The sequence below is a fragment of the Mugil cephalus genome, chromosome 5 (genome assembly GCF_022458985.1).
Source record: "Mugil cephalus isolate CIBA_MC_2020 chromosome 5, CIBA_Mcephalus_1.1, whole genome shotgun sequence".
NCBI lineage: Eukaryota > Metazoa > Chordata > Actinopteri > Mugiliformes > Mugilidae > Mugil > Mugil cephalus.
In genome coordinates, this window is record NC_061774.1 from 11,061,731 (window position 1) to 11,083,485 (window position 21,755).

At 40.0% G+C, this 21,755-nt stretch overlaps 1 protein-coding gene across 1 annotated transcript in view; it reads right to left on the reverse strand.

The window, feature by feature from the left end:
* Positions 1 to 7,815: 7,815 nt before the first annotated feature.
* Positions 7,816 to 21,755, reverse strand: part of LOC125008451 (neuronal acetylcholine receptor subunit alpha-7-like) — a 32,656-nt gene continuing 18,716 nt past the window's right edge. The window contains exons 5-9 of the mRNA XM_047585716.1: positions 14,158 to 14,405; positions 12,669 to 12,863; positions 11,977 to 12,063; positions 10,051 to 10,160; positions 7,816 to 9,944 (exon numbers count right to left, since the gene is read on the reverse strand). Of these exons, the coding sequence (XP_047441672.1) occupies positions 9,345 to 9,944; positions 10,051 to 10,160; positions 11,977 to 12,063; positions 12,669 to 12,863; positions 14,158 to 14,405 (1,240 nt within the window). The 3' untranslated portion in view covers positions 7,816 to 9,344. The remainder of the gene's footprint in view (positions 9,945 to 10,050; positions 10,161 to 11,976; positions 12,064 to 12,668; positions 12,864 to 14,157; positions 14,406 to 21,755) is intronic.

Genomic DNA, 21,755 nt, shown 5'->3' on the forward strand with positions numbered 1-21,755 from the left:
AAATAGCAGCTGATGAGCGGCTGACAACACTAACAAGTTACGTGCTTGATGTCTGCCAAGCGGGGAGGTAAACTCACGCGCAAAATCCAGGTTACACTCAAAGTTCAAAGTGTTTCTGTGGATATTTTTCCAGGTGAAGCTTACGGAATGGCTCAGGCTCTTTCACTGCCTCTCTGTCAAACAGTTGGGAAAGTGTTTCAGATTAGATCGTTGCAGACTGATAATCCAAATGCACATTCACTCAGATTACTTCATGCCTGCGGATTATGGCTCGTGCATCACCTCGTGTTTACTGGTGAAACAGAGAGATCCATGTGTGCCCTCGTTTTGTGTTTGTATGTTTTCTAGTAGGCAATGGTTGCAACATGTTTGCATTCTATCTTTGCTCTCGTCAGTCAAAAACAAAGATAACTTTCAGCCCCTGTCAGTGCGACGATCAAAATTGTGGCCTGCAGTCTGACCTCTGAACACCTGAGAACCTCTACTGGCTACATTAGATCGGAGTTCAATCACCATGATGCATTCGGTTTTGCCGTCATTCCCGGTTCAAAGATCTTGTTTTTTTCTCTGTTTTTACCGTGTTTAGGCTTCATGGTTAATCTATATTGTAATTCTCCTTGTAACTATTTCAGAAGTCTGCTTTCACTGTGGTTGTCCTTGAAACTTGGCAGGATCATGACTTGGCAGATGTATTGCAGTTGCTGTGCTCATTTGTCCGCGTGTGACATGAATATATATTAAATTGCTACCATATCTCTTTTGGAAGACTCAGGTGTCTCACATATGATAAAACTTATATTTTGGCTCCAGCCAGTAGAGAGGGGTAAGTAAACCAGACTTCTAGCCAAGAGAGAGTTGTTGAGTGAAGTGAGAGGAGACCAGACTGATGAGTGACAAGGATCCCGATCCTGCCAATGCCATTTCTACTCTCTCATTGGCAACGTATCATATTAGCATTCAGTATGTCCCCCCATGTCCACCCACAGAAATAAATCACAGCTTATTAGTGAAATGAAAGCGCCATGACAGGATTAATGAACAGAACAGCACTGCAGGTACGCAGAAACACAGAACATATTAAAGAAAACTGAGCTAAGGAGAAAACAAAGATAAAAGACGTATAAAATAGGAGACAGAGAAGATTGTGCAGGACAAAAGAGCAAAAGATATGCAATTTAAGAGTGGCTATTATGATGAAGCCAAGACAGGAAAATAAAGAAGATGTTCATATAAATGCTGCAGGAAAGTTTGTCTGACACCTCTTTCAGCTTCTTCAGAAGAGGATCATTATTAGATTACTATTGGGTTTTTCAAGGAAATGCGAGCAGCACTTGATAAAGAGAAACACATTGTAGTAGTATGCACCTTATCGCAAATATACTTGTGGGGTTGTGGGTAAGCCAGAGGCTCAGAAAAGCAAAGATAAACAGAAGAACACCTACTAAATATCAGCAAATTTCGGATGCAAATAAATGCACTACATTTGCATAAAACAGTCATTTGCATCTGAAAGTCAGGAAATTGAAACCAAAAAAGAGGCTGGCTTCTATATCAGGACAAACTGTGCTTCTGATTCCTCCATGAACTACTTCAAGATCTGCAGCTTTCAGATTTGAAAATCACTAAATCAGTAGATGTTTAAAAATCCTGACAGTTAAATGTCTACAGTCATTGAAGGAGTCAGTGAAAAGTCTTAAATACTTAACATAATTACTGTATTTAAGTTACTGTGCAGAGATTTGGGGCAATACTTATAAATGTACTCTACAACCTAAAGTAATAAAGAACCTACTCCATGGAAACATTCAGAAACTTTTTTTTTCAAAGAGAGATGGGATATAATTTGAGGGGGGAACTAAATTTAAAACATCTTTGTGCAAGCACAACATTAAAAACATTTGTCCAATGTCCAAGCATGAGCACCTTTAAGCAGCGTTACAAACGCATGGTGTCCACCAGGTATAGGGAAGAAGGAGGGTCTGATGAATGTGAGAAAAAAAAAAAAACTCAGGAAGTAAATGTTAAATGAAAAAGGGGTAGGTTCAAACTCCTTCTTGAACATGTTAGGTAAGAAATGTTCAAATATTGTTTTCTTTGTTTTGTCTTTTCTTCTACATGTTTGAAATAAAGCTATCATTCATTCATTCATTCATTCATTCATACTACAAGACTCCAGGATTTAACTGTTGGTGCTGTGTGTTGGTACTGGTAGAGTTATGCTGATACATGTCTACCTGCTGTAGCCACAAGGTGTGAAACATTAGTGAAACAACTGGAAATGTGGGCTGGGTGTCTGCACTGTTAATCCTTTGGTTTTACCCTTGATGCAGAAAGTCTGGACAAGTGAAACTTTGATATTCTCTGTGGTTTTATTCTTATTTGTTGTATTGTTTCCTCCTTCAGTATCTTTGTGAACTGCTGTTGAGGCTTTCCACTCAAAACCAGCACATTCAGCCTCTATGGCGCTCGTGCACGATCACAATCAAGATTCATTGTTTGAAAACCATAAGTATCAGTCTGGAATTTCACAGAAATCTATCCAGTAGTTGCTAAGATATGACATTTTTATATAAATATAGAGTTTCATGGCCCTTCATTGAAAAGTTATTTGTGTACAACTTCTTTAAAGACGTCCTTTATTCAGTCTCTTCCCAGGGGGTGAAACTACCAAAAGACCAATAGCAGCACACACTCAGACAGGAGAGATTTATTTTATTCTGGACCTAAGTGATGAACTGACAGAAGGTCCGTAGAGCCACAACACAACTGTGACTGAAGCAAGAGGACAACAACAGAATAAGAATGTGATCTAAGCAATGTCCTGTGAGGTAATGTGTGACATTGTTTGGACATAAGGACCAGACAGGTGGTCTGGCAGCATGCAGGGCAAGCAAAGATAATCATCTGGTGTGGCAGCAGCATCCAGAAGGGTTGTTTCTTAACTCCACCCCCGGGGGACTGTGGGAGTGGTGGATTGATTGGGACTGGAATGAGGAAACCTGAGGAGGGAGAAAGAGAGGTGGTAATGGCCTCCGGTGACGCCCAATATCTTAGGTTTGAAGGTGATGTGTGATGAGGAAGCAATAACTTTTGGCTGCCAAATCCCCACCTATACTCCACCTGCCAAGTTCACAAACACCCAGCGTGAGCTTCATTTTTCTTTTAAATAATAATGCTGGGCCAGCAGTTCAGCAGGCAGAGGTCGCTGCCTCGTAGGACGGTAATAAGATTGAGCTTCATCCCATAACTTTTTCATGGATTTCATTACTTTCCTGCCCTTTCCTTGCTTTAACCCACTTTCCCCATCCCTGTTTGTGGATTGGATTCCAACATAAATCACCCACAGCATATCAGCCACTGTATTTGCATTATTAACCATCACAGATTAGATTGTAATCTCCCAGAAAAAAAGAAAAAAAAGGAAAATGCCTGTTTTGGTTCCTAACTTTTTGTTTCCCTGTGAAGTATACATCAGTTACACGCTGAGCTCAGCAGTGCGACACTCTCTGAACGTGCAATCTGGTCTCGCTCAAGCCCCTGCTGTGCACAGTATATGTGTGTTGGAGTGTGTGTGTGGATGCATTGGTGTTGGTGGTGTACGAGGATTTTCGTGTTTGTGTGTTAGTGTGAGTGGGCGTCCAGTGTGGTGGCGCAAGTGTTGCACGTGCATGGAGTCCTTCATATCGCCTCGCTACAACCTCGACTCTCTGCCATCAGATCCACACACAAGGGCCTCCTGTTGCTGACCTGATACAAAACAACAAAGACAAACACAAAAGCAGCAACAACTCATAAACCTCTTGCCTCTGAAGGTCTTTCAAGAAGATGAACATTAGCGGCAGACGAGCTGTTGTTCCTCACTGGGGGTTTGCTGCACATGCCAGGTGGTGTTGATGAGACTGGGGTACACACGTCTGGTCTAATGGAAAATTGTTTCCCCAAGACTGTTAACTAATTATTATGATAAAAGACACTCTATGATGAGGTGAAGCATAAGGAGGAATGTCTGTATTTCTCTTTGTCTCAGAAGCTTAGTTTAGGTCCTCTGAGGGAACGCAGGTTTTACTGAAGTGCCCGTACTCTGAAAAACAAACAAACATTGAAATACAAATGGTAGTCATAATATAACAAAAGTAATGATTCTTTTATATTGCACTCAATTTTCTGCTGCCACCTTCTCGACACTCGTGTTCTTGGGTCCCCGATTAAATTCTCACATCTCAGTGGAATATAAGAGCAAACAAGTTTCTAATTAAAATAAGTAATGTGGAGAATGATTGCTCGGTATCCCCCAAATCCCTGAATGATTTCAAGGGTAAACTGATTTAGAAGATCCAAATTTGTCCCTCATGACAAAAAAAATGTGTTGGTTTTGCTACAGTCACACAAAATCTGAGGATCTTCTTCCAGAATTTCTCCTTTTGGCATAACACTATTCAGAAAATCCACATTTCATCACTTTGGTATCCAAAATCTGGTTTGAATTATTAAACATGGTGGATATACTTTTATTCTTCTATTCCGATATACACTGAACTGGCATAACATTATAACCACCTTCCTAATATTGTGTTGGCCTCAAAAACAGTCAGTTTGGACCTTTGTGTCCTGTGGGTTGTCTGGAGGGGCCTCTGTGGATCAGGCATGTCTAAGTATCATTCACATGAATGTCAGGTCCAAAGGTTTCCCAGCAGAACACTGTATTGCCACAAGATGGTCAGTTATTCACCTCTTCTGTCAGTGGTGTTAATGTTGTGGCGGATTGGTGTATGAACTCAGAGTTAATGTCAGTGGGCACATGCTCATTTCGTGGGAAAGTAAGAAGCTATCCACAATAACAGATAACGTCAATCATTCATTCCTCTTGCATCATTGACTTAACGTTTATTTTTCTAAATCATTATTCTTCAAAAAATCTGAAATTGTAAAGTGTCTTATTTCAGCTAAAACCAAAAACCTCCTTCGGCCGAGCATATATGTTTTCTGTACCTCCTGGTCTTTGGATTAAATCAAGACGTAAGATATGTTTAATACCTAAATATCCACACCTTTTTTTCAGTTTCTAATACTCAATCTCTCATCAGATGAAGCTAAAAAGCAGTAACCAGCCAACAAATGCTGGTTGTGTGTTTGTGTCAGGAATCCCAGCTGTGGTAAATGTTCAGGTCTAGAATTACTGCTCCTTTGTGACAGTTTGGGCGTGTTTCCCTGTCATTTCATGTTGTGGTTTGTCAATGAACGTCCTTGACTCTTCACGTATTTGTTTGTGTGTACCTAGACAGCATCAAGGACCTTCCACCTTATTTTAAGAATGATAGCATGCTCAATGTTTATTTAGCTCAACCTAGATATTTTATCACGCAGAAAAATAGAAAATTCTGATGGTGTTGGGGCATTATATTTTACTGAACAGTATGGTATAGAGACTTTTTGTACTGAAAACCTTGAGGGTGTAGCTGGATGATTGACACGAAACAAGGTGAGCCTGTCTAGCAGAAACCAAAAGAGTGGGATTAACCTTAAACACAGTATGTACTGAGAGTCTTTCACAAAATGGCATGAGAGCCTTTGGGCACATACACACATATTCACATGAACATATGGCATGCTGGGCTTGTTCTGTATCATGAACCATACTTCCATCTCTAATCTAGACCCGTGGTGGGGATTCTGTTTTTATCCTTAGTTATGTAATATTCTTTTAAGTGCCCCACTGACTGGTTGTGACCTTTAAGTTTAATCTCTTCCAATCTCTCTTTGCCTTCAAGAACACCATTTAAACCACACACAGTTAATACCCCAAATGGTTTTATTCTTCTCTGGTCATCTGAATTAATGCAAGTGGATCATAAAATTATATTTGGACTTCATGTTGGCTGCTCATTGTTACAATTTGACATATTTTCTCCACCAAAATTCAACCTTGTCTAACCTCTAATTCAGGGGTCTTCAATTTTTTTTTCAGACCAAGGGCCCCAAACTGGTAGAGAGATTCAGTAGGGACCCCCTACCAACTATATGTATTCTATGTTATATTTAGTGCTGTTTAATATACATTATTATTATCATTTGGCATTAAGCTATCTCCTATCCCTTTACTAAGATATGTTAGATTTATGTGTATTTAAAGAAATCTGTGGGAGGAAATATATGTACACACACACACACACACACACACACACACACACACACACACACACACACACACACACACACACACACACATATATATGAAAATGTCTAATCAACTAAAGATTTTGTGACGCCCCTGCAGTACCTCATCTTACCCCCTAGGGGTCGCGGACCCCCGTTTAAAGACCTATGCTCTAAAACAAAGAACAAGACAAAGAAACAGCATTTGTTGGTATGATTAAAACCATATAAAGCAAGTAACAGGTAACACAGCTTCCGAGTTCCACCTCAAAATTGAAGCTGGCATGGCAATTTAATGGTGCAAATGTATTCAGATACAGTTCAATAACTACTGCTTCTCATACATTTAACGCATGACTGGCCCAAACCCCAATAGCTTTTTTCAGTCTCAGATCATACGGTTTGATGCCTCATTTATATATCTAGATTGTAAATTTTCCACCAAATCTCTTCTGATAAAGCTTCTTCAGTGTGCCTCCCATGAGCTGCAGCACTTTCATCTGCCTCTGTCATGGACGGTTTGACTCATTTTAATTCCCATGTTCCCTTATTGAGTGATTACACTACTGACACCGTGCAGGAGGCACATCTCAATGAAGATGATCAAATCTGTGAGCATTACCTGCATAGCAGTCACATGATGATGACACCATTTGAGAGAAAAGTTTCCTGTCTTATTTGCATCACTCGGAGGGTTTTAACCGTGTGCCACAGTCTGCACACTTACTAAAATAAAACTTTATCATCAACCATTCAGCCCTGAAATCTGGGCCCACTCTTACTGGCTGGAGTTCATCCACAAAACATCAAACAACTGGAAGTTGAGAGGATGTCTTTGTTGGCCTCGCAAAAAAGGAAAAATCGGAGCGTATTTCTTAAATCATAGAAGCAAAACATGCCCCACATTCACGGCCTATTTTAGAGCCGATTTCTCATATTTGATTTTCTCTCCCATTAAAATCTTTATTCCCCGTGTTTATCTGAGATCAAAAATGATTTTCTACTGCTAACTAAGTAAACCTGCTTTATTGCACATTTATTTAGTAAATTATCAAAACTCGTCAGGGCTCATGTGAAAGACTCTTGTTTTGAGATTAAACTAGTTACTTTCTTTTCGCCTTTCAGTCATGGTAAGGACACCTCGGCCCATTAAAACCGTGACAAAGTGAATGGATCACAGTGATAAAAACTGGTGATAAAAGCACAAAAGTTGTAATGTCTCACTAATCTTGTTAATTATCAGCGAGGACACTGATGGTGACTTTGTGTTTATTGATTGGCCTCTGTTCTGCGATTATTACTGAGTTGCGACCATTTGCAATTCTCATTCAAAGTATCCCTCATCACATCCTCGTTAACTGAGGCTTTAAATTTTGTTCGGCAGTCATCTGGCTCGTCTGGTCTTTTCCAGTCTGGCAGCGCGCAGTAAATCAGCCTGCACTAGGATTGAACTTGCAACTCGAAGAATAATCTTTGACTGTCGTTTTGTTCCACAAGTTGAAGAAGTCTGTGGTGGATTTATTCTGTCCTGTAACTGGATTTTACTTATAAGACTGAACCTGAAAAATGTGACTGTATTTGCATTTTTTGTTATAAAGAGTCTTCCAGATGACTTGCAATGAATCCAAGCATTCCCTTCCTTCGACAGTCCATCGCCACAGATTCATGCAGACCTTTTATTTACAGAGAATAAATAGCCTTTTATTAACACAGAGAGTTGAAAACTCACGCTTAGAACGACAGAAACTAATGGCTGCACCTACAACAAAAAAATGTGAGTGGCACACGGAAGCAAACACATTTACAACTCTCAGCCACTTTCAGTTACGTGACTCCTTCTAACAAAGCACACACAAATTTCACTGACAAAAGGACCGTTGATAAATCTACCATCTATTCTCCAGTGAAAAGAGTTTTGCTGTTGAGCCTTTTTCCATGTCTGCCAAAGGTTCAAAAGTCACATCTCTTTTTCTTCTTCAGAAACCGCTCAACAAGTCCAAAATGTACACATTTTTACAGATCATTCAAATGTAAGTGAACATCGCAATTTTTACAGCAGAAATTGGTGCAAAAAAGACCCGCACACTCACATAAAATAAGCACAGTTCAACGTTTGACTGTAGTTTAGAAAGACACCTCTACGTCATGTGTTACTGGTCAATGCCCATAAATGCCAGTCCACACAGGGATTTTTGCTACAATATACTGGATATGTCATTGTTATCATAATTCTTATAATACACTGCCTGCCCCAAACTGTTCATCTGAGGTACAATGCAGATTCTCTATTTCACAACGGACAGGCAAGACAAAGTGAGAAGTGATGAAGTGATCTAAAACAGGAATTCCTACTGTTGAACAAAGGAAGTACGCTACGAAGTTGTGTCCAGTGATCCGCTGACCTAAGTTAAAGAAGAAACAATAAGATTCACAGTGAAACATCTCAGTTTGTAACTAGCCTAACATCATTACAAGGATGGTGCATCATCAGAATTAGTTAAGAGTCCTCAAGGTAAACTGATGTGAGCTCAGACCGAGGCAGTGCTTGTACATACATGTGGTTTTGTACATACAGGGCAGTAGAGAAGAAAGTCAGGTAGGAGACGGAGTGGCGGATGGTGGCGCTAAACGTGTCATTGTACAGCAAATATGAATGAATAAAGCTGTTTCTTATAGAAGAATGCAGCTAAAACTATGATATTTACATTGTTTTCAGGGCAAAGACAATTATTACCATCATTATCTTCCCTTTACTGATATCTTAATGTAAAAAATCTATACAGTACTCTACTCATACTTTCCTAACGATTCCTAAACTTTGGCCTAAAGTATTCACAGTACCTTTCTTCTTTCATCTGCAGGTGTGAATTAGTTTTCTGTTCAAAACAGTAAAAGTAATGTTTTTTTCTGACAAAGTGGTAAAATTAATTGAGATTTGTGATTTAGCACGACTCAATTGTATAATACAATTATATGCCCAATACAATTATTAAAGTAAATGGAAAGTTTCTTAAGTTTTCTTATTCTTGTCATGACACACTGCAAATCCCTCATTTTATCCAACAGGCGCCCAAACTCTTAATTGGGGACCACATTCGTTTCCTTTCCTGTACACCTTCTCTCTTAATCTCTTAATCTCTCAATTTTCTCTTACATTTTGACACCTCCTTCCTTCTTTCTGGCGCAACCAGTTATGTGAAGTCCTTGGAGACCGCCTCTATGAAATTGGGAGCTGACATGAGGATCGTGAAGGTGCAAATGATGGAGAAGAGAGAGAAGGCCACCAGACACAGTCGGTCCACCACCGCCGCTGCAAATTTCCACTCGCTGCAGATGGCCTCAGCCTCGTCCTGGTCCCGGAACCTCTGGGCTATGTACGACACCTCCTCCAAGATGCGCTGTATCTCTGGTGGGGGGATGCCTACTCCCATCCCCAGGCATCCAACGCCGCTGCCGACTCCTCCAGGAGGCTCGGCCTCCTCACTGAGAGAGCCATGTGCACGTCCCCCCAGCGCTACCCCGGAGTCACTGGAAGGTGGGCAGTGTGGGCTCTCTATGGGATGGTAACTGCTAAAGTAGAGGCTCATGGAACCATTGGAGGTGGGGCAGGGCGGGCAGGACGTCTGTGACAGGGGCACGTTGAGGCTTGGTACTGTGCCCATCTCTATGGAGCTGGTGCTGGAGTGGTGCTGGGAGGAGTTGCGGTACTTGTAACTTGGCCGCTTGCGATCTTCACCAGGTTGTTTCATACGAAGAAACCACGCACACCAGTTCAGAAGAACCACACGGACCTGAAAGAAAACAGGAGTTAGTGCAAACACACGCTAATATATTAGTACAAACATAGGCATTCAGAAACTATATGAAGATTTGATTAAACTGATTTCAGTCACTCACCCATTTTGGCATCTTGCCTCCATGAGGGTCATGATGATGAAACTGCAGGACTATAACTGTCACCACCACAGACATTCCCACAATCATCATGGTACTGGCAAAGTACTGGGCTATTGTACAAAAAATACATACGAGGTCATGCAATTTATTACTTGTTGAATGTTTTTCCTACTTTACATTCCTCTAGCCTGTGGTCATATCTAATTTGCATGTACTAACAGGTAAAACAACAAGAATTAATTCTTAAAAATAGGTTGATTTCACACTGTAGCATGAAAGGACGGCAAGTTTACTCGAGCTACAGTAAGTTATATTGCTAAGGGGAAGAGATGCACACTTGAACTCAAACAGGGTAAATGAAAGGAGTGCAAAATTTGTGACAGAGCACGGAGGTAAACAAACCCCCGAAAAAAGCAGAGACAGAGAAGGAGATAAGGGCAGCATGCGCATGTAATGTATATAAACTTGATATTTATTCAGGAATATGAGGCAATATTACACAAATATAAGCTGAAAAATGAATGCACCTCTAGGATTACAAGTTAATTTGAGGAACGAATTAGAGTCCATTGTTTCAGGAGTGTTTCCAATGAGTGTAACGAGACTCAGGTGTTGTTCGGTGCATTGTTTTCCTTAAAAAAAAAACAAGAATTTGTCACAGTTTGATTTCACAATGGATGTTTGTGGAAGTGTATGGTGGCATGGACAAAGGAGAACACTGAACAACCACACTGTGCGTGGCAGAGTGACGAGGACAAAGTCCCTGCTCTCCAAAACGAAATAAGCCAGAAAACTGTTGGGGAAATGTTTTGCAGACAGATGAGACCAAAGTACAACTGTTTAGTTTAAATGAGAGCCATTTAAAACATAATCGTGAGACCTTCAGTCACATTGTTATTGAGTGAGCCAGCTAAATTAAAAATGAATTACAACTAAACAGAATTAAAATGAAATGAGCCAAATGGTCTTGAACTAGATAAGACCGGTCTAAGTAAATGAGTTAAACTGAGATGAATGCGTTTGACTTATCCAGTGATTAAGGGCTCATGATAAAAGACATGCATCATAACCCTGCATGCATCCTAAGTGCTGAAAACATGTTTCATGTATTTATAGTGCAGACAGACACAAATGCACATCCACATTCAGTCATGATGACGATAGGGGACATGAGTAATTTCCATCGTGGCCTTGTGGTCAGAAAAATAGAGAGATCAGTCATTGTATTGATTAGGAATTTATCAAGCTTTCCTTGGTGAGGGGAGTTAGTGTGTTGATAGACTGGTAACTGTGCTCAGCTCAGCGTGACCAACACTACTTCCATCGATACACTGACATTCATACGAGGCTTCATATTGAGCACTGACTGAGTGAAACCGATATTATGGCCCATGCTAAGCATGTAGACGCACACTCACGCATGCATACGATAAATTAACTTTCTTCCATTTTGGTGAGATCTTAGTGCTGACAGTTGAATGTCAGCCCCAGAGGTTAGCCACCCCCCACATGTCTTCTTTAAATGAATGGTGCTGACATATTAAGTTACCAACACTCAATCAACTCTGCACGTTTTGAGAATTACCTATAGATGCCCTCGAGCTACTCAAACCCAAGTCAGATGCAGAGGTGCTTTTTTATTTATTATTTGTCAGGAGGCAGGCGTCAGGCAGCCGCTTTTCTTGAGAACTCTCAATAATTAACGCATGTTTGGAAGCAAGAAACTGTCAAGCGGTCAGCAGTGGTAAGTGGCTAATACACTGAATGAATATTATAGTTTAGAGTCTAAAGTTCAGTTGTTTTCCACTTATTTCTTCCGCTGTGTTTGGTAAAGAGATATAAACAGGGTATAAACAGGCATAATGTGCAATCAGTTCCCTTCTTATTTTACATTTAAACACACACAGACACAGAAATAAAACCCACCGATAAGAGGAACAGAGTCGGACGTAGCAGGCATGATCTCTGCTACCAGGAGCATGAAGACGGTTAGTGAGAGCAGCACAGTGATGCCTTCAGACAGAGATCGAAGAGAGGAGGCACAGGGAGAGAGAACGTGAGCATATACAGCACATAATGATGTGATCAGGGTCACTGGCGTATGAAATTATACATGCAGTTACTTATGTATGTAATCAGTTATGTTCTCAGGAAGACAACTATTTGTCATCTTGTGTCCTTTGATGTATCCAGGGTAGGTTGCAGCTCCAGGAATCCCTAAAACACCTTGCAACTGATGGCTGCTCATAGACAGACAGCAATGCATCAGTGTCAAAGAATGGATTTAGACGGGTCACAATTACTCCAGGGTAATTTGACATGCATGTATTCATGGCTTAATACATTGTATATATGGATGTTTTTTGTAGCAAAATAAGGTATACATGTCTCTACATATACATAAGTAAAATAAATAAAAATGTTAAATTCAACATATTCCAAATATTAAACCACGCAAAGTCATTTAAGGTGGACCACCTATGCTCACTAATGTTGACACCGACTATAAATAACTCCAGGTAACTTTGTTTTTTCTGCGCTGCAATTTCTTCCAGCTTATTGGTACAGTATCAACACTGCAGTAACCTCAATATATGTGTTAATCATGTTCCACTTACCCAGAGAAATCTTTTCTCCGGAGTCTGCAGGTAATAGGAAGACCAGTAAGGCCAAGCCAGAGATCAGCACACAGGGAATGAGAAGATTTAGTCCATAATATAGAGTCCTGCGGCGCATGGTGACTGTAAACGTCACATCTGGGTAGGGCTCCTTACAGCACTCGTAGTACAGCTCATTGCGTTTTGCCGGCACACCTGAGGGAGAAGCACACACACATAAAGGCACGTTTTTGTGGAGAATTTCTTTAAACCAAACACCCTCTGGTAAATTACTTTATTTAAAAACTGACTCTCAATATAAGGGTGGACGGTTGAACTGGAATAAATATGAGAGAGACCCGGCTTGTAACTTTAAAATGTTCGGAAAGACAGAAACAAGAAATTTCAAAAGGTGAAATTGTCACCTTCAACTCCAAGTCTAGGGGTGTTGTCCTCACATATGGCCTGGCTGCACGCCTACAGTTTGTCAAATATTCCTATTGCATGCCATCTGCTCCTGTCTGACACCCATTTCCAGCTAACTATCACCCCAGGGGCTCCGGCCACTGGGATCTTCTTGAATTGTATAGTCCCAGCTGGAGACACCCTGCTTGGGAAGTCTTCCAAAAATTCTCACCTTTCCATGTCATTCAGCTACATCCATCCAGATGTTGTCACAGAGTGAAAACTATTTTATATGACAGTAATTCATTGGGTTTCATTTTGTACAGTTGACAAAGGCTTAATCTCTGTCATTAACGCCTGAATATTTTTGCTTTGTCATATTTTAAAATCATGGTAAATAGCTCAGTTTCTTTGTAGTGGGGTTGTATGAGGCACTGTGGTTTGCTGCGAGAAAGCTTTTTAGGAAAGCCATTACATTGTTCAAAGCCACCAGACACCATTGATAAAAACGGTTTATTCACTTTATTCAGCCCAAAATCAGAAACCAGGCAGGCAGAAAATCAGGCAGAGGTACAAAACCACTGGGCTGTCTTAGAAAAAAGAAAAACAGACTTCAAGTCTTAGACAAGGAATCTCTCTGGGGGGAGAAAAGCTGGACCGCTACATGAAATAACGAGACAACCTGGCACTGAGGGGAAGGGAAACACAGCTTATATACCATAATTACATAGACAACCAGACACAGGTGGAACCGTTAGAGCAGGCAGCTCAACCACAAAGGCGGGAAACTTGACAGGAAGATGAGGATGAGGCTGGACTTCAAAATAAAACAGGAAGTGGCAAGAACACAAGGGGACCCTGGACAGAACAGAAACTTAACACTAACGAGTCCTGACAAGTGCTTGCCCTCTGTGCTGATACTGTCTGTAACACCCAACGTAGGGCACGCTGGTTATCACTTACTAGACCAGTGATTTAATACCCCGCTCTTAGGGCACAGACTGAGATATTAACACCTCAATTATATACATCTTTGAACCGTGACAACATTCATCTGTCCTGATAGCTTCGCCTGCGGTGACAAAACATAAAGAGCCTCTCTTACCCACGAGGTCCCACTCCCCATTAGGTATGTAAGTGGACGTGTCCACATCGAGCATCTGGAGGTCCAGGAGCCAGCCATTGTGCGTCCACGAGCCGAACTTCAAGTCACACTTCTGCACATCGAAGGGGAACCAGCGCACGTCTATGTAGCAGGTGCTCTTGAGGATGCCGGGGGGGATGTACTGGCAGTAGCCCGACGCGTTCACCAGGACGTTGGTGTGGAAGGTGGCGTCGAATCGCTCATCCGCGCTGGGAGGGCGGGAACAGAGGGTAATGTGATTTTAATTTCATTTTATATTTAATAATAAGCCTGTGCAACCACAGTACAACCACAAACTGGCAATTATATCTAAATGGGGTTTGTCAATTAGTACTGCAGATGAAAACTCATTATAAAATAACCCTGCTACTGAAAGTAAGCTGTGTAATTCTGCACACATCTACTAGGTTGTACATATCTCACAAGCAGCTTCAGCCATGATTTGAAAGTTATTCAGAAGTACTGAAAAAAATTGACCTTTACTGTGAGGTTATCTGTTGTTGTCAGAAGAAGGAAAAGGGTCACATTACGTCAGCCCACAGCTTCACTATTGTTAACATTTGTTTGTCTCTCTGCTGTTTGAGCCTTAACCTGTCACAGCGGCGAGCAGTGAAGTGATATATCTACTCAGCCATCTGTGGACCAAGCAGCCCGCTGCTCCTGTCCTTCACATCGCACACACATAGTTAAAACCCAATTGAAATGCAGCTTGGAGTGAAATGAAATATTCAAAGCCATCACCATGCCAAAAATGCAGTGACAGGAACCAAATCAGTGACACGAGAAAACAAAACAGATGCCTCACTCAAGGTTCTGAAACTCACAGTGAGCTTGGAATAATTGAAGGGCAAGCCTTGTTCAGTCGAATCTGAAATATCTGAAGTTTGAGATAGATTTGGTTTCAGTTTCAAGATTCCCCCAAAAAGCACAAAAAAAAGGAATCTATAAAAAATAAAACAAAGTCTTTGTGTAAGATACAGTAGAAACAATACCTGCACATAATATAAATCAAGTTGTTGAACTTGTGTAGTGAAGATTGTGAACTCCTTAGAAAAGTGCTCTAAGCAGAGTGAATTTTTAAATAACTTATGGTTTAGGGTCAGTGTTACGAGACAAACTAATTTTCCACTGTAGCAGCAAGTAGGAATAACAGAGCTGTATTTCCTTCTTCAGCGCTACTTTCTATTATTAAATGTGGGCAACAGAGAATATAAGATTTGAGTCAACAAAACTTTAAAACCTATGTAACATTTACAAAATACTATTTGCCATTGTGACTTATCTGTTTCAGATCATCTTTTTCTCTTAAACAAAGTATTATTGAACTTAAACTAATAATAACATGTGATTAACACCAATCAGAATTATTTGTTTTGACTTTATAATGTCGAAGCTGACCTTTGACCTTGTGATAATTATTTTATCCTATTCAACATTTTTTATTAGACATTTTGTCATAAATAGTGAATGAATTCTTAAATTTTTGCCTAATTCAAAGCACATTTTTAAATGTAAGAAAGGCCTTTGATCACCAAATTACAAAAGAAGATACAAGGAAATTCTTTCATATTCATTCATTCAGATATTGCATTCACAGGCAGGTAACTTATGTCACACATAACGACTCTGGTCACACACTGCAAGAAAAGGAAACCACTCATATAGTTGATGAAAATGTAATAATTAATAAAGGAAACTGAATGGTTGATCTCTTTTATTTTTCACTGTAATAAATATTAGTGTAAAGTCATATATTTATGATTGTATGTATTGATATAAAAAAGCTTTCTGGAGTACTTCACAGCACACACTAACTAAAATCCTAAAACTTCTCACCGAACTTTGCATGGACATTATCATGGCACACACAACACAGCCATGAAAATCAACACACACACAATCCAGTCCTCAGCGGGGGAGATAACATCTGAAACATCCTGGAGTCTCATTCTGCCTTGACAAAAGAACGTGCTGTACATCTTAACAGAGACTGTAGATGGACCCATTTTATTTTTGCCTCTCTTTTGTCAGAACAATTTGCATTTTTCTGGAGGGTTAAGCAATGTAATTTATTTCTTCGCTGTGTCTGTTGCCATCTACTGTTGTTCCAGGTAGAGGCCGAGGAATGTGTGTGACGTGCCACGGTGGGGCTGTGCAATGTGTTATTCAAGGTCGGCCTTGCTTCATTTGAATGTATTAGCTTTAATGCAATCAGTGCTTAACCACCCCACAGCTTAACCACCCCACAGCAAAGAATGTCCTCTGTTTTCACATACGTGTTAAAACTATACCAATGGTTTGTCTTATAGCAACCTTCTCATTCCCATTGAAGACACTTGGATGAATATTTAGCTTGTGGTTTTGTGGCACATCTTCTTCTGTCATGCATCAATCAAAAGCAGAAAAACATTTTCCTTCTAGACAGTACAGAACATAAGTGTTTATGCCCCTCTGCACCTCCACTGGCCTTGAAGTGGTAGTTACCTTAACCAGTCACACCTGTGAATAAAGGGCGTCGTTGAGCATGGTGACCTTTCAGCTGCAGAAGCTCACCATGTCTCAACGGTGGCCTTTTTGTTTTCTTTTTAATGCATTAATTACCACACAGGATAAGATGTTATAACTGAAAACTGACCAGCAGGCTAGCGGCAAGCTAGCAGCTAGCAACCAACAAGAAGACACCAGCTAACTAGCCTAGTGAACAGCTGTAGGCAGTGTGCGACACATCATTGGGGTTTTCGAGTGGGCACCTACCTTAAGCGATGTTTGGTTAAGTTAGGTGCACGACACCTGAAGAAGGCTTAATAGTGAACTCCAGCACCCCGGAGTCACCCCCCTTCCATTCTGCCACCGCAAAACCATGTTACTTTCAACCACCGAGAGATTAGCTCAGCCCTTTTTAACTGCTACTCAATAAAATACACAATTGTGCCAGTCGGGTGTCCGAACGACCTCCTTCCCCAGAAAGGGAAGGGGTGGAATAAAAGGAAAGGATACAAACCCTGATTTGTGTAAGGGATGAAATATACCCTTAGTTTTGTAACTCATGTGACGTGTCCCCACTTCATGTCATGGGCCTCAAGCTGAGTGGTATCATAAGAGATATACTGAATGATATATGGTTATTTAAGTTAATCTGAAACACATAAATCAGATCAGGCCCAAAGGACAAGGCCAAGGAGCCTCCCTTTAAAAATGTTAAGTCAGTTTTGTTAATCAACTTAAAATGTTTTTGCATTATATGAAAACAGCTGTGTCTTATAGAAGATAGATTCTACCTTAAACGTAATTTAAGATTCTGCAACAAAACCCTTTGGAATTATGTTAAAATGTGCATCCAACAGGAAAGGTGATATTCTTGGGAGAATGGAGAGTGGTTGCCTTCGTGCCACGCACCTTCACACACACACACACACATACCGCAGACAGACTCTAGAAAGAACACTGTGGATTTGTCAGAGTGGAGTCAAGCGGGAAACGGAGTCTGACCGACAGTGACAATGGAGGCAGTGACAAGTTCCTGCGCCATGGGACGTGAGTCAACAAGCTTCCCTCTCGCTCGCTCAGCACCTGCTGCTGTCCCCACAAAGCCACCATGACAAACAGATGAAAGGCACAAGGATTTGAAAGAAGGAAAATAATGTAAAGTGAAATAAAAAGTCACATAACATTAGAAATGAGTAAAATTCAACATTAAATGAGAAGGTGTCGCAGTAAAATAAAATTAAAATGCCTTTGTTTGTAGCTAGTCATGAAACTACATGAAACTGTCACTTTGGCCACAAAGCCACAAACTATAAAAGAGATGAAGAATGTTTTTCTTAAGTGGAGAAGATTAACATCTCTGAAGCTTGTAACAATGTACTGCTACTGTACTACTACTGTAATGCTTCTGCTCGGTGCTTCAGACTCAAACTGCATTAAGGAGACACCTACCCATTCATGCATGTTATGTCACATCCCAGGAATGTAGCAGTCAACTAATCAGCCTCAGGGGCTCCTGACATTAGGCATTCTGTTAGACAGCCTCGAGGTGCTGCAGTTAACTGGCCGGACAAGAAAACTGCAAGAGCTAAAACAGATTTCCAGTTGCGTGGGAGAGGCGCCTACAGAGACATCTGAGCTTACTTCTAAACATTTTCACCAAGTCAGGATGGAAACAGAAAAAAGAAGGGTTGGAGTTTTGAGCTAAATAGATCATGATAATGTTATATAACTGATAAAAAAAAAGATAAGATGAAAAAAAAAGTTACTGATTTCAGTTGAAACGTCTTGTGCAGCCTCCTCGCTGCTGATTAGCACAACGTCTGCCTTTTTTTTTTTGATCTCCAGTGTGTGCTCGTCCCCTCAATAATATTCATGGTACTGTACCACTGCTCGACACTTCAGTACATTTTTATACACATGCCACATGGTTTTGCTACCAAGTTTGTCATTTACCCTGTGAATCAGTTATTTTTCTTGGTTTCCAAACAAACCGTTAATGGAATATTATGTCACTTGAGTCTTTTCAAAGAAGAGGGAAATATTGCACTTAAATTGATCAGATATCTTAAGTTAGAAATGAATGTACAAATACGAGTTTTTGGACTCAGGACATATAAAGGACAAACAATATATCATGGTTTGTTATAAATAAAACTACTACAACTACACTTCAGACAAGTGCAGTTCTGTTAATCATTTAGAGCTCCTGTGACAGCAGACACTTTACAAACTGAGCCTTAAACTGATTAATGGCGAAAATGACTTGTTAATGAATTCAGAATAAAAATGATCAAATCAAACGACTACTTTTGCAGAAGTAACAATCCCCTGATACGGGTGATATTTTCCTTCAATGACTTGAGTACATTTACTTAATATTTTGAGTATATTGTTTTTGTAATACTTTGTTTTATGGTGTGGTATTATTACTTTAACATAAGTAACAGATGTAAACACTTTGTCCACTACTGTCAGCGCAAACGACTAAATATATATATATATATATATATATATATATATATATATATATATATATATATATATATATATATATATATATTTTGTGATGTTTATCTAAACCTAAAGGTTTACAGAACAGTCTTCACATCTACTCCATTCATTCAATAACAAATCCATACCCATAATTTATTGAATTAACTATCCTTTTCTCTTTATGGCCCGTCACTATGTTCTGTCTTTGTTGTACATGTTCCTTCCCCGCCGACAGAATTAGGATTCAGTCTGTGGTTCACCTGAGTTGTACGTCCTTTATGTGCCTCATCGATCCCCCGTCAACCGAGACCACTGGCTTTTACTTCTAATGAGAGAGGAGGTCAACAGCTTACATAGCTTTTCTTTTTATCTATATATAACAAGACACACGCCATACACGCAAACAAACACACAAACTGTCTGCCAACATGCACTCATTGCCACACACTAGGGAGCAAACATTAAGTTTATAGTTAGTTTTTATCATTAAATTGGATTTAGTCTCGACTTTTATGTTATTCTGAAAAAAAGAAAAAAACAAGTCTAAATCAATACTGTGATAATTAAGATCATAATTAAGAAAAGTTAGATTTTTGTGCTCAGTTACAGAAAAAGATTGGAAAACAAATTATTATTATTCAGATCTATGCTGGGGTGTAATTAGACAAGCGGTGATTAATTAACTGGATGATGTCGTTTGCCGATTACAGAACAAAGCTGTTGCAAAGACGGTGAATTTTTCCCTGTGCAGTACTATGCACAGACACGCTACGGATGGTAAATCCATCAATCACAGTGAAGACATCTTAGCATGAAGACAGTATGAGACCGTGTGAGCACAATGATCTGAAATATGAAAGAAACAGACAACATCAAACTTTTTTAACTTAATTTTTTTGACTGAATTTTCTCCATATCGTGATGACATCTGACCTCAGCACTCATTAACATCACTGACTTCATATATAAAAAAATAAATAGTGATTTATTGGGACATCTTGTCTTGTGCTAATTAGTCTGAATACACCTGCCTTTTGGTGCAGTAAGAGTAGCGTGTTATTGGCTGTGCACTGATAACCATCTGTGTAATGGTGTGTGTTGTGCCATTACTGCCTGTGACTGTATGACAGTGTGTTCATGTGGTGCTCTGATAAGATCGAATCCCCCATGCCAAGTTATTTTTGTGCTCCTTCTTGCAACCGGTGTACATACATGTGCAAGCACGGCTGTTTACTGAGAATTATTGTGGCGAGCGCTCGGAGGCGTGTGGAGTAATTAGTTACTAGGCGTGTGTGTGTTTCCAGCAGTGATCCATATCATTGGTGGGAACTGTAAATTTTCCTCTCTCAGTGGGAACGTAAAGCTTCCTGCTCAGCTGTGAAGTGAGACTTCGTGTTCAGCTTCACATCAGTGTTGATTTTTTCAACTTCACTGAGGCAAAGGCTGGAAACCAGATACACGTAATTGTAATTGTATTTCTTTACCAAAACATTGTGAAGCTACAATTATACAGCAGCCACCCCCAGCAGGATGCAGTCTGACACACACACACACAAATGGTTTGGGAACAACTAAAAAAATATGAAGAACAGTACAAGGTGTTGACCTGGCCTCCAGATTCACTAGATCCCAAACTGATCAAGTATCTGTGGGATACACTGGGATAAGTCTGAGTCCCCTCAACCTTTAGGACCCAAAGACCCCCACTAATATCATTCTGTTGTCACCAGCCACTGTTTGTACTCCTGTTCTCTGAGACGTCCATAAAAACTTGCACCACCAGACTACTGAACAGTTTCTTTCCCGAGGCCATCCAGTCCCAGTCCCATAAAATCCACCTTACAATGTACGTTTCTATATTTGCACTCTATTTGATACCTATTATGGTCTTGGGCTCTGTTATGAATGAAATTATTTGTGAATGCATTTTGTGAAGTATTTCCTTTTCAGCTATATCAGTACAATATCAGTAAAATAACCCAAATGTACAAAAGGGATTAGATCATTGTGTTGAGTGGTCTCTGGGAATATTTGTCTGTGTCGATCTGTGAGTCATCACCATTTAGAAAATCTTGAATAACTATGCATTGTTAATAAATTTGGTACGTGCGCCTCCTCAGTCACCTTGTCAAGTGAAATCTACAAAAGACACACAAAAAGTTAGTTTTTATATATATTATATATTTTGCGTCCTTTTTCCCATGCCATTCTTGAGTGCATACAACACTGCCCTCCATGTTAGTTTATAACAGATATCTTCAAAAACAAATTTATTCTTATCAGACTCGGATGTAATTTACTCATTCACTTATTGGAAAATGTAGGCAAGGCTGAAATACTAAACTAAGAAGATGAGAATAGCAAAGCTGTTTGCTAAAGTTCGATGTTAGCGCTGTTTCTGTGAGCATGTTAGCATGCTGATATTAGCATTTAGCCAAAGCACTGCTGCTGTGTCCAGCTCCAGTCTTTTATTGCAGCTGTATGGTTTCACACAGGACGTCCTGTCTTCCGTCTCCAGTGTCAAAGTCCCGTGTTTTGTACGAAAAACCTACACTATGGTTGTCTGTACTACCAATTCA